General features: G+C 48.5%; 1 protein-coding gene across 1 annotated transcript in view; it reads right to left on the minus strand.

The window, feature by feature from the left end:
* Nucleotides 1-2,682: 2,682 nt before the first annotated feature.
* Nucleotides 2,683-14,269, minus strand: part of LOC124119727 (ADAMTS-like protein 5) — a 44,950-nt gene continuing 33,363 nt past the window's right edge. Inside the window, exons 7-10 of the mRNA XM_046482357.2 lie at nt 10,729-10,892; nt 8,466-8,910; nt 7,839-7,901; nt 2,683-4,375 (exon numbers count right to left, since the gene is read on the minus strand). Of these exons, the coding sequence (XP_046338313.1) occupies nt 4,053-4,375; nt 7,839-7,901; nt 8,466-8,910; nt 10,729-10,892 (995 nt within the window). The 3' untranslated portion in view covers nt 2,683-4,052. The remainder of the gene's footprint in view (nt 4,376-7,838; nt 7,902-8,465; nt 8,911-10,728; nt 10,893-14,269) is intronic.

Genomic DNA, 14,269 nt, shown 5'->3' on the forward strand with positions numbered 1-14,269 from the left:
CGTTAAACCCAAACCACTCACTCTGTTCTGCCAAGGGCATGCCAGCACAGGGAAGGACGACGACTTAGTCTTTCGTGCTCCGAACAACGGTTATGGACTTTCGTTGTTACTTTAGTTTTTTTGTCAATAATTCATCTTTCCTTAACCTGGCAGTGTACTGTATACGCATCACGGACACATGACAAGTTATGTCGTACCGAGTGGTGTCGGTCCTTCGTGTAACATTGATTCAATAAAAAGTGTTCAGCTGGTGTATGTAAGGTCTTGTGTATAAGGGAAGCATGTACGTAGTGAGCAACACCTGGATTACCCGTGGTATGAACCAATTAATAGTTAATCAGCTATACTCCCGTAGTGTCGTGCAAGACACGGGGGCAAACGAGCTGGGTAGAATGTGCCCCTAAGCTCACGGGTTTTCACATAACGGAAAATGTCCCTCTCATGACAGCAGGCAGACAAGTGAAGTAGAATGTCACCTTCATCTCGCGGGCAGACAAGTGAAGTAGAATGTCAACTTCATCTGGCGGGCAGACAAGTGAAGTAGAATGTCACCTTCATCTGGCGGGCAGACAAGTAAAGTAGAATGTCACCTTCGTCTGGCGGGCAGACAAGTGAAGTAAAATGTCATCTTCAATTGGCGGGCAGACAAGTGAAGTAGAATGTCACCTTCATCTGGCGGGCAGACAAATGCAGCAGAATGTCACCTTCGTCTGGCGGGCAGACAAGTGAAGTAGAATGTCCTTTTCATCTGGCGGGCAGACAAGTAAAGCAGAATGTCACCTTCATCTGGCGGGCAGACAAGTGCAGTAGAATGTCAACTTCATCTGGCGGGCAGACAAGTGCAGCAGAATGTCACCTTCATCTCGCGGGGAGACAAGTGAAGCAGTATGTCACCTTCATCTGGCGGGCAGACAAGTGCAGTAGAATGTCACCTTCATCTCGCGGGGAGACAAGTGAAGCAGTATGTCACCTTCATCTGGCGGGCAGACAAGTGCAGTAGAATGTCACCTTCATCTCGCGGGGAGACAAGTGAAGCAGTATGTCACCTTCATCTGGCGGGCAGACAAGTGCAGTAGAATGTCACCTTCATCTCGCGGGGAGACAAGTGAAGCAGTATGTCACCTTCATCTGGCGGGCAGACAAGTGCAGTAGAATGTCACCTTCATCTCGCGGGGAGACAAGTGAAGCAGTATGTCACCTTCATCTGGCGGGCAGACAAGTGCAGTAGAATGTCACCTTCATCTGGTGGACAGACAAGTGAAGCAGTATGTCACCTTCGTCTGGCGGGCAGACAAGTAAAGTAGAATGTCACCTTCATCTGGTGGACAGACAAGTGAAGCAGTATGTCACCTTCATCTGGCGGGCAGACAAGTGCAGTAGAATGTCACCTTCGTCTGGCGGGCAGACAAGTAAAGTAGTATGTCACCTTCATCTGGCGGGCAGACAAGTGAAGCAGTATGTCACCTTCGTCTGGCGGGCAGACAAGTAAAGTAGAATGTCACCTTCGTCTGGCGGGCAGACAAGTGAAGTAGAATGTCACCTTCATCTGGCGGACAGACAAGTGCAGTAGAATGTCGCCTTCATCTGGCGGACAGACAGATTAGTAAATGCAGTAGAATTTTTTAACTTCATTTCGCGGACAGATAGATGAAATAACATAACATACTCCCCCTTAGGTCGATGAAAGTTGACACATAGCAACTTATGACCATCTATCATGGCCCAGATGTCAATGATTTCTTACTTCTGGAACATCTCTCATTTTCACATTATTTCGTGGTCATTTTTCATATACTAAGAGAAGCAATGTAGATAATATGTCATAGCGTTAATGAAATAATCTACATAACACAATGACAGGCATTGGATTACAACCATTAGATTAGTACTAATTTCCTCATCGCACTGACCTGAGCGTTTGTCGTTTGACACCGCTGACAATGGTACAGTATGGTGCTACATCCTTTATAGCGTGTACTGTTATGAGCAGACAATGTCACAGTATGGTGCTACATCCTTTATAGCGTGTACTGTTATGAGCAGCCAATGTCATAGTATGGTGCTACATCCTTTATAGCGTGTTCTGTTATGAGCAGACATTGTCACAGTATGGTGCTACATCCTTTATAGCGTGTACTGTTATGAGCAGCCAATGTCATAGTATGGTGCTACATCCTTTATAGCGTGTTCTGTTATGAGCAGACAATGTCACAGTATGGTGCGACATCCTTTATAGCGTGTACTGTTATGAGCAGACAATGTCACAGTATGGTGCGACATCCTTTATAGCGTGTACTGTTATGAGCAGCCAATTTCATAGTATGGTGCTACATCCTTTATAGGGAGAACTGTTATGAGCAGACATTGTCACAGTATGGTGTTACATCCTTTATAGCGTGTTCTGTTATGAGCAGACAATGTCATAGTATGGTGCTACATCCTTTATAGCGTGTTCTGTTATGAGCAGACAATGTCACAGTATGGTGCGACATCCTTTATAGCGTGTACTGTTATGAGCAGCCAATGTCATAGTATGGTGCTACATCCTTTATAGCGTGTACTGCATTAATAACAGACAATGATGCTAATTTCGATTTAGAACATATTATCTGTGCGGTGCAAAATGCACTTTCAAATACAAGGTAGTGGTGATACAGATAACCAAAAAATGACATAAAATAGTTATAATAAATTCATTTAATAATCATAAATGAAACACAATTCTATAAAACACAAATCAGTACACAAAATGTATAACAATAAATAATGATGGATACTCGGCGAGTTGATTATCTGTTACCTGGGTTGTGTGAGAGCATATCGACATAAACGGTGTAATATCAGTATCAGTATAAACCTTATTAACACGGAACACCTGGGAACCACCGCCTATCCCTTCATCTGAAGTGCAAGGTAAGCGGAGCGTTGATATAAAACCATGGAGTCGATATTGATGAACCATGAAGTTTCATCGACTTAAGCGATTCATTGAGCTAAAAGAGATCGAGTTAACGAGATGCAACTAGTTATGCTCATATCATACGTAACATGGGGGGTTGTGTCCAAAATGTCATCAAACATCGGGGACAGTTATAGCATTGAAGATTTGGATGCTAGTGATTATAGTTTATCGTGAACGAGTTAACGCCGCTTTGAACGGTATTTCGGGTATCAGCGTGTCAGCTTAATCTAATGGCGATGGCTGTAACGAAACCCGTTGTGTGGTACCTCAATCGGTCGCGATGCGATACCAGTCGAAACTTGTCTCATACCGCGTTTCCCCATCTCCTAGTCAAGGGCATGTCCGTGGCGCAACCAAAACAGGTACAATTTCTTTTGTGAAACGATTGCCTCTGATTTCAGGGCACCTGCATAAACAGCCAGAGGGTAGCATTTTACAATAACTGTACACACAGTAATACATGTCCAGATATACTACTCAAATGAAGTTAAAGAACATCCGATTTTTTCATATGACCATAGTTAATCTGTCACAGCTGATCGGTATTGCAGCCTTTGTGGGTGTTCCTTACTTGTCGTATTGTATCGAGGTTTAACCTCCTAGTCGTGCCTTAAGGCATCACAATACTGATGGTGAATCGTTACAGTCTGAATGAGTATACCAGTTACATTACGGTTTGAGGTGGGAGGAAAACCCGAAGTGATGCAGATCTTAGACGTGTACCACTTTGATGAAACCCACGAGCAGGGGTATGGTGCTGACAAACCTAGAAACATAATCAGAACGAACCCCGGTCATAATTTTCAGGTATGCCCAGGGGAACGCAACTCTGCACAGCGAAGTGCGGCGCCTCAGACGGCTGGGCCACCCTGAACGACCAGCCGATTGAGGCAACTAAGGGGCGTAACTCTTCAAATCGAGTTGCGTTGCCTTAGGCAACTGGCTCCGGTGTCTCCATTGGTTGTCGGTAACGGAAATAGTCATCAGGTCGCATGATATGTCAGAACTGCCATTTAATGGTCAATGTATCAATAAATGTTTAACTGTCGCCAACATAATGTATTCATTTATTTAAAACCATAATAACTATCTAAAATGCCCTTTTCTTCTTTTTACATTTTGATCTTTTCCGTTTTAATTTCTGCATTCGGATGTCTTGTTTAAATGAAAACTTCCTGACGTAGCTGTTGGGGGAGACAGACAAGCGGATCTCCCTCTGACCATGATGCTCCATCATCCCCATCAGGATGTACTCTCTCCCAGTGCGCAGGCGCGGACACTTGCAGATGTTGTACACCCAGATGTACTCCCTGTGGAGGAGGGGGACGATGTTCCTGTAGGTGTACATGATGCTGATGTCGTAACGGGTAGCGTTCCCAAACACTTCAAATCCGTTCACTCGCGCTTTGGACACTGAAACCAGAATCAAGGACTCGTCATATTTAAGGGACTGAACCGTGATGGTTGGGTGGGATAGGGCAGGGGTGGGACGGGGTGAGGTGGGTGGGATGGGGCAGGTGTGGGACGGTGTGAGGTGGGGTGTGATGGGGCAGGGGTGGGACGGGGCAGGGGTGGGACGGTGTGAGGTGGGGTGTGATGGGGCAGGGGTGGGACGGTGTGAGGTTGGTGGGATGGGGCAGGGGTGGGACGGTGTGAGGTGGGGTGTGATGGGGCAGGAGTGGGACGTGATGGGGCAGGACGTGATGGGGCAGGGGTGAGACGGAGTGAGGTGGGGTGGGATGGGGCAGGGTGGGACGGGGTGGGGTGAGTTGGATGGGGCAGGGGTGGGACGAGGCGGGGTGGGACGTGATGGGGCAGGGGTGGGACGAGGCGGGGTGGGGTGTGATGGGGCAGGGGTGGGACGGTGTGAAGTGGGGTGTGAGGTGGGGTGTGATGGGGCAGGGGTTGGACGGGGTGAGGTGGGTGGGATGGGGCAGGGGTGGGACGGTGTGAGGTGGGGTGTGATGGTGCAGGGGTGGGACGTGATGGGGCAGGGGTGGGACGGAGTGAGGTGGGGTGGGATGGGGCAGGGTGGGACGGGGCGGGGTGGGACGTGATGGGGCAGGGGTGGGACGAGGCGGGGTGGGGTGTGATGGGGCAGGGGTGGGACGGTGTGAAGTGGGGTGTGAGGTGGGGTGTGATGGGGCAGGGGTTGGACGGGGTGAGGTGGGTGGGATGGGGCAGGCGTGGGACGGTGTGAGGTGGGGTGTGATGGTGCAGGGGTGGGACGTGATGGGGCAGGGGTGGGACGGAGTGAGGTGGGGTGGGATGGGACAGGGTGGGACGGGGTGGGGTGGGTTGGATGGGGCAGGGGTGGGACGAGGCGGGGTGGGACGTGATGGGGCAGGGGTGGGACGAGGCGGGGTGGGGTGTGATAGGGCAGGGGTGGGACGGTGTGAGGTGGGGTGTGATGGGGCAGGGGTGGGACGGGGCAGGGGTGGGACGGTGTGAAGTGGGGTGTGAGGGGGCAGGGGTGGGACGGTGTGAGGTGGGGTGTGATGGGGCAGGGGTGGGACGTGATGGGGCAGGGTTGGGACGGAGTGAGGTGGGGTGGGATGGGACAGGGTGGGACGGGGTGGAGTGGGTTGGATGGGGCAGGGTGGGACGAGGCAGGGTGGGACGAGGCGGGGTGGGACGTGATGGGGCAGGGGTGGGACGAGGCGGGGTGGGGTGTGATAGGGCAGGGGTGGGGCGGAGTGAGGTGGGGTGGGATGGGACAGGGTGGGACGGGGTTGGGTGGGTTGGATGGGGCAGGGTGGGACGAGGCGGGGTGGGACGTGATGGGGCAGGGGTGGGACGAGGCGGGGTGGGGTGTGATAGGGCAGGGGTGGGACGGTTTGAGGTGGGGTGGGATGGGGCAGGGGTGGGACGGGGTCAGGTGGGGGTTGATGGGGCAGGGGTGGGACGAGGCGGGGTGGGGTGTGATAGGACAGGGGTGGGACGGGGTGAGGTGGGGTGGGATGAGGCAGGGGTGGGACGGGGTCAGGTGGGGGTTGATGGGGCAGGGGTGGGACGGGGTGGGGTGGGGTCTGGCATTTGTTCTGGTGATAAGAATAGTTTTCAGTCAGAGCTGCAAAACCAGATATTATTCAAATTTAAATTATGAGCCAAAATATTCTTTTAAGAAAAACACATTACAACAATGTAATTGTTGTGGCAGGCAAGTTCTTTTCCCAACAGTCTGAAGTATAATTATCTTATGAATTTTGGGGGACAAGTATTCTTTTCCCAATAAAATCCCAGGCCAACGACGCAATAAGGAAACTCCGTATGGACAGATGGTATTCGTCGTTTACAAAGACAGATTTTCATCCAATTTCATATGAATAATATTTCCTGACTTTTTTCTTTGAGATAAATATATATCGTACATGAACACTAACGTGAGTTTTAATATCAATGTGAAATAACCAGAATTACTGGTTACTCTATCAGACATTTGCCTCTGGTGCCTTCACACAGAATGATTTTGCCCCGGTCACAATGACTTCAATCATTTAATAACTGTGTTGTAAACAAACACCTGATTGACAATGTCATACCAATCTATATTCGTCCACGTGATAGTTCGATCGGGAACAAAGCATACACATGTGACGAATGCATACGATAAATGTTGTTTAAATTAGTCACCAGTGTGTTTACTGAAACGAACAATGGTTCTTATTGTCGAAGTGCTACTTTGTTTAATCAATGTGCTGGTCGACTTTTTAAGCTCGCGAAAATGACATGTTTCTACATTAACTGTAAACGGGTAACAGGGAGACAGTAACGATCCTAGTTTATTAATATAGTGTAGTGAAGCAGTGTCATGTTTGTGTCCACAAACACGTTTCATCTAGCGATGACCTTATGAGAAAGAGATGTTCTCAAATCGTTGTCTGACTACGGCGTCTGACGTCATTCATTACAGAAAATCAAGCGTGTAAATCATCTAACTGTTGCTAAAAATGAGCTGCTTTCATTATTTTACACGAGGGGGCGTTGTAAACGAAGCACTTGTATAAATTCAGTTGTTCTAATATCTTACAAAACTTAAATCTCACTTAAAAATATGCATAATTTTACTTCTCAGACAGCATGTGAATAAACATATTGAACATACATTAAATCTGTTCCTGTTAAACACTGGTCCATATACTGTATGTATCAACTGCGTTCACTTACTCACAGACCAGGCAGTGTGCCGACTCTCGTTTGGGGGTAATTAGTCATTATTTTCTGCCAAAAAAGATACTTTAAAACCATATTTAATAAATAAACAACTCGTGCTCGTTGTTTAGTGTAAAATGAAACACTGCAGGGAGAATAACACCTGTAATGTTTTATTGTAGATAAACAACGAACACGAGTCGTTCATTTCTTTTCTGAGATGTTAACATCATTTACAGTCTCTTTTAGGATGTTGATGAAATCTACAAGCTTTGAACATACTTATCCAAATTTTAATAAAGATGACTCCATGAATAGAAATCGATTTTTCAGAAATGACGCTATGATACGTAGATCGTAGAACAATGTTTTATCGTGAAATAAACCACGCTTCCTTCTGTATTGTTCTTTGCGATTTATCGCGAAGCTATTTCATATTATGTCATAACACCAGACTTTGCCGCTGTATATTTTACGAGTGCTTCAGTTGATATCACAATAGCATGGAGGGCAATGCATGAAGTTTCAGTCTGAATTCAATCAAAGAGGCAGCCGAATCAGGGCTTTCCCAAGGGACATCGGAGACCCACTACTAACGAACAATATGGATCCCCCGAGGTATAGTTTGATATCTGGAAATCCTTTATCACAGATCTTGAGTAATTTGCTCTACAATCGTGCATGTTTGCCACTATTTGAGCTCTAAGGCCTATATCGCACTTACCAAAATCACTTGCACAGAACTGTTTTTTTCGATTCTGGATTTTCTTGCACGTTGGGCACTGACCTGCGTTGTGGAAAGAGGAAATTACAACTTTACAAAGGACTGGCAAATAAAACTGCCATGGACCATGGAACCCAAGTGCTCGGCGAAGGTCTGACGTCTACGTCTATCACCTGGCTGATAAACACGCAATACTGCTTGCTTTCCTGCTTTAAATACACATATAGTTTATAATTATGCAAATGTGTATTGTTTTATACGAACACTGCTTTCTTCTTAGAGCATATGACATATCACAGTGATCTATAAATAACAAGAAGAATATTGCCCTAAAAAAACAAGGAGTGGTCAGTATACTGTGTCGGAGTGGGGTATCCATGTTAAACTGCAGCAAGGTATCGCAGTGAGCTAGCACTATAAAAAAGACAAAAGTCCGGACTAGTACGATCAGACAGACAGACACACACACACACACACACACACACAGACACACACAGACACACACATACAGACACACACACACACACAAATACACACGCGCGCGCGTCACTATATAATATTGAACGCGACCATTAACCCCATCTCACCCACACTCCTCCTCAGAGGTTATAACCCGACAACACTCACTTTTGCTCAGAAACTTCCTCTTCTTCTTCTTACTCTTCTTCTTCAACTTCTTCCTCGCCAGTCGATCCTGCCTCACTTTTTCTTTTGTAGCATTCTTCCGTTTATCCAAAGTCTTAGATTTACCATGTGTTCTCTGAATCCTGTCGCCGTGGTATTGTTTCGTCACTCTGCCCCCGTTGCCGAGGTCGTACTGCTTCGTCACCTTCCCCCCGTTGTCCATCTCCGACATGACGATGTCCCAGATCTGGTTGTCCGACAACGTGGTCTTCCTGGAGGGACTTGGCGGGACGGTGTAGCGCGTCGTTGTCGTCTCCACGTCAGTCACCGCGTCCACGGGGATGGCGTTGTCGAATCTCAAGAACGTCATGTTAAGGAGTTCTAGAGACGGTATTCCAGGCACCCAGAACTCGTAGTTAACCCCTCGGTTCTGTTCTCTGTACATCAACTGGGAGATGAAAGATACACGGGTGATGAACCTGGGCACCGCGGATGTTAACACCTGGATATCTCTGAACACAATGCCATTTAGAAAGTAGTCAAATGTAACAAATGTTATACTTTGGATAACACTTTCTTAGTAAAGCCCAGATTGTAGTACCTTTTGGGGTTGAATCCCATCCAGGATTCGAACCCACACAGTCAGAATGAGGCAACAAAGTCAGCGATCTAACCCACTCAGCCATCGAGGCTTCCACAAAATGAAAATCTGATAACTGGTTGTCTAGATCACGTACTTTGTGTACCCCTCTGACAAGTGTTAATTGTGAACACACATAGCTGGGACCCAACCCAAAAAAGTACTAGAATCTCTACTTTACTGGTGCTAAAGTGTTATCCCAAATATAACATTTGTTGCATGGATGGCTCGTTCTTAAAAGAGGTGGTTGTGCTGAGTTGCGCCCCTTAGGCGTTTTAGGAACCTATTATCATGGTTCGAATCCCGTATCGCCCTGACTACGTTTCTAGATTGTTAGCACCATACCCGTGCTCGTGGGTTACACCAAAGTGGAAAACGTCTGAGACTCATCATCGAAATACTGATCAGGGTGGCGTTACCAAAGTCACTCACTGTTCTGAAAATATAATGCTATTGACGCTCGTTTTCGAGCAAGTCAGGAAATTGTAACTATTGAAAAGAGATTTAATACAGGTCAAGACATATAAAGACAAATTATCAAAGTTTATTCTTTTCTCAAACGCTCTAAAAATATAAACACTACAATACAAACTTTGAAATCTAATCGATGTCATTACTTGTACAGAGTTTGTCGACATTACAAGGGCAACTTGGCGTCTCGTGCTCTGAAGCGGCGTTCAACTTGCTATGCAGAGTTGCGTCCCTTATCACTTGCTAGACAGTGCGTAAGCCAGTTCATATGGTGTCACACAGTGCGTTACCCTATTCATACCTCGTCAGAGAGTGCGTTAGCCTGTTCATATCCCGTTAGACAGTGAGTTCGCCTGTTCATATGCCGTCACACAGTGCGTTAGCCTGTTCATATCCCGTCAGAGAGTGCGTTAGCCTGTTCACATGCTGTCAGAGAGTGCGTTAGCCTGTTCATATGCCGTCAGAGAGTGCGTTAGCCTGTTCATATCCCGTTAGACAGTGCGTTAGCCTGTTCACATGCTGTCAGACAGTGCGTTAGCCTGTTCATAACCCGTCAAAGAGTGCGTTAGCCTGTTCATATGCCGTCAGAGAGAGCGTTAGTCTGTTCACATGCCGTCAGACAGTGCGTAAGCCTGTTCATTACCAGTCAGAAAGTGCGTTAGCCTGTTCACATGCCGTCAGACAGTGCGTCCGCCTGTTCATAACTCGTCAGAGAGTGCGTTAGCCTGTTCATATGCCGCCAGACAGTGCGTTAGCCTGTTCATATCCCGTCAGAGAGCCCGTTAGCCTGTTCACCTGCCGTCAGACAGTGCGTTAGCCTGTTCATATGCCGTCAGAGAGTGCGTTTTCCTGTTCATATGCCGTCAGAGAGTGCGTTAGCCTGTTCATATCCCGTTAGACAGTGAGTTCGCCTGTTCATATGCCGTCAGGCAGAGCGTTAGCCTGTTCATATGCCGTCAGGCAGTGCGTTAGCCTGTTCATATGGCGTCAGACAGTGCGTCAGCCTGATCATAACCCGTCAGACAGTGCGTCACCCCTTACCTTCGTCATGTTGACCTTTCTGCCACAAAGCTGACACATCGTGATTGTTACCATAATTCTGAAAGTGTTAAACCGGACGCACCTACTCACAAACTGGACATCACAAATATTCACCATAACGTGTAAGTCCTCGGATGTGGGCCCGTCTCCCTGTAGAGCCTCGTACCCAGTGTTGACTCGGTCGTAGGTCACCACTGTGCCGCCAATAGAGTAGATGCCTGGACTGGCGATGGTGTAGTGGCCGTTCAGAACGAAGTTGTTCTTTGAATTCATAAGCGCTGCAATACATTATAAGAACAATGACAGTGACCTTAGCACAGCTATAGGCACGTCGACGATCGATTGAGTCATGTTGACTTTAAAGTGTGTTCACATTCAACGATGTTTCTAAATCGAAACATCTCTATGGTATAGTGTCTGTGTACCTTTTCAAAGACGACGGATGGTGGTTTAGGGGTGTTCACATCTCTGTCACAGAGACAAAGAAGGAGTCACAGTAAGCAAAAAGTCAAGAACCTACATCACGTATCACTGTAAACTTAATGGCCCATTCGCCTACGGCGCCGCAATTAACTGTGCAGAGTTGCGCCTCTTAGGTGTGTCAGAAACCTATGATCCCGGCTTCGATTACTTTTCTATGTCTGTTAGAACCATATAAAACAAACCTAGCTCACTCACTGTAAAGTTTCGGTGTTCGTGATAAGCTTGTCCTGCCCTAGGGATAGCATTAAGGAATACAAATGAGTTGGCCTGGGAAAGAAATACGGCCAACGTCAAGTCAAGAAAATGGGCAGATGACGACATTTTCTACATCACACCAGATATAGCAAGGCAGGTTGAAATGACATGGGTTGTCCATTCGTTCTAAAGCGCCCCAGGATCTGGTGATCGTGAGTTGGCATGGAGAACCAACTGAAAGCGGCATGCCGGGCTTTCCACCCATGCCAAGCAGACGCGCCGTGATAACTGAAATACTGTTCAAAGTGGCACGCCGGGCTTTCCACCCATACCAAGCAGACGCGCCGTGATAACTGAAATACTGTTCACGCCGGGCTTTCCACCCATGCCAAGCAGACGCGCCGTGATAACTAAACTACTGTTCACGCCGGGCTTTCCACCCATGCCAAGCAGACACGCCGTGATAACTGAAATACTGTTCAAAGCGGCACGCCGGGCTTTCCACCCATGCCAAGAAGACACGCCGTGATAACGGAAATACTGTTCACGCCGGGCTTTCCACCCATGCCAAGCAGACGCGCCGTGATAACTGAAATACTGTTCACGCCGGGCTTTCCACCCATGCCAAGCAGACGCGCCGTGATAACTGAAATACTGTTCACGCTGGGCTTTCCACCCATACCAAGCAGACGCGCCGTGATAACTGAAATACTGTTCACGCCGGGCTTTCCACCCATGCCAAGCAGACGCACCGTGATAACTGAAATACTGTTCAAAGCGGCACGCCGAGCTTTCCACCCATGCCAAGCAGACACGCCGTGATAACTGAAATACTGTTCACGCCGGGCTTTCCACCCATACCAAGCAGACGCGCCGTGATAACTGAAATACTGTTCAAAGCGGCATGCCGGGCTTTCCACCCATGCCAAGCAGATGCGCCGTGATAACTGAAATACTGTTCAAAGCGGCACGCCCGGCTTTCCACCCATGCCAAGCAGACACGCCGTGATAACTGAAATACTGTTCACGCCGGGCTTTCCACCCATACCAAGCAGACGCGCCGTGATAACTGAAATACTGTTCACGCTGGGCTTTCCACCCATGCCAAGCAGATGCGCCGTGATAACTGAAATACTGTTCACGCTGGGCTTTCCACCCATACCAAGCAGACGCGCCGTGATAACTGAAATACTGTTCACGCCGGGCTTTCCACCCATGCCAAGCAGACACGCCGTGATAACGGAAATACTGTTCAAAGCGGCACGCCGAGCTTTCCACCCATGCCAAGCAGACACGCCGTGATAACTGAAGTACTGTTCACGCCGGGCTTTCCACCCATACCAAGCAGACACGCCGAGATAACTGAAATACTGTTCAAAGTGGCACGCCGGGCTTTCCACCCATGCCAAGCAGACACGCCGTGATAACTGAAATACTGTTCAAAGTGGCACGCCGGGCTTTCCACCCATACCAAGCAGACACGCCGAGATGACTGAAATACTGTTCAAAGTGGCACGCCGGGCTTTCCACCCATGCCAAGCAGACACTCCGTGATAACTGAAATACTGTTCAAAGCGGCACGCCGGGCTTTCACTCATGCCAAGCAGACGCGCTGTGATAGCTGAAATACTGTTCAAAGCGGCACGCCGGGCTTTCCACCCATGCCAAGCAGACACGCCGTGATAGCTGAAATACTGTTCAAAGCGGCACGCCGGGCTTTCCACCCATGCCAAGCAGACACGCCGTGATAACTGAAATACTGTTCAAAGCGGCACGCCGGGCTTTCCACCCATGCCAAGCAGACACGCCGTGATAACTGAAATACTGTTCAAAGCGGCACGCCGGGCTTTCCACCCATGCCAAGAAGACACGCCGTGATAGCTGAAATACTGTTCAAAGCGGCACGCCGGGCTTTCCACCCATGCCAAGCAGACACGCCGTGATAGCTGAAATACTGTTCAAAGCGGCACGCCGGGCTTTCCACCCATACCAAGCAGACACTCCGTGACAGCTGAAATACTGTTCAAAGCGGCACGCCTGGCTTTCCACCCATGCCAAGCAGACACGCTGTGATAGCTGAAATACTGTTCAAAGCGGCACGCCGGGCTTTCCACCCATGCCAAGCAGACACGCCGTGATAACGGAAATACTGTTCAAAGCGGCACGCCGGGCTTTCCACCCATGCCAAGCAGACACGCCGTGATAACTGAAATACTGTTCAAAGCGGCACGCCGGGCTTTCAACCCATACCAAGCAGACACGCCGTGATAACTGAAATACTGTTCAAAGCGGCACGCCGGGCTTTCCACCCATGCCAAGCAGACACGCCGTGATAGCTGAAATACTGTTCAAAGCGGCACACCGGGCTTTCCACCCATACCAAGCAGACACTCCGTGATAGCTGAAATACTGTTCAAAGCGGCACGCCGGGCTTTCCACCCATGCCAAGCAGACACGCTGTGACAGCTGAAATACTGTTCAAAGCGGCACGCCGGGCTTTCCACCCATGCCAAGCAGACACGCTGTGATAGCTGAAATACTGTTCAAAGCGGCACGCCTGGCTTTCCACCCATGCCAAGCAGACACGCTGTGATAACGGAAATACTGTTCAAAGCGGCACGCCTGGCTTTCCACCCATGCCAAGCAGACACGCTGTGATAACGGAAATACTGTTCAAAGCGGCACGCCGGGCTTTCCACCCATGCCAAGCAGACACGCTGTGATAACGGAAATACTGTTCAAAGCGGCGACAAACCCAAATACGTCTTTACAAGGTTAATTTGGACGGGGTCCTGAAACCAGGAAGTTGTCGGAAGTACATGCTATAGGTACACAACGAAGGCATCTCTGAAGTTGTGTCACAGAATACATTGTAGGGCATTGGGCTACTCTAGTCGGTAGCTGTCACCATATACAAGCTGTAGGACATTGGGCTACTCTAGATGGTAGCTGTCACCATATACAAGCTGTAGGACAT

This window comes from Haliotis rufescens, unplaced genomic scaffold (genome assembly GCF_023055435.1).
Source record: "Haliotis rufescens isolate VD_foot unplaced genomic scaffold, xgHalRufe1.0.p SCAF_1, whole genome shotgun sequence".
Classification (NCBI taxonomy): Eukaryota; Metazoa; Mollusca; class Gastropoda; order Lepetellida; family Haliotidae; genus Haliotis; species Haliotis rufescens.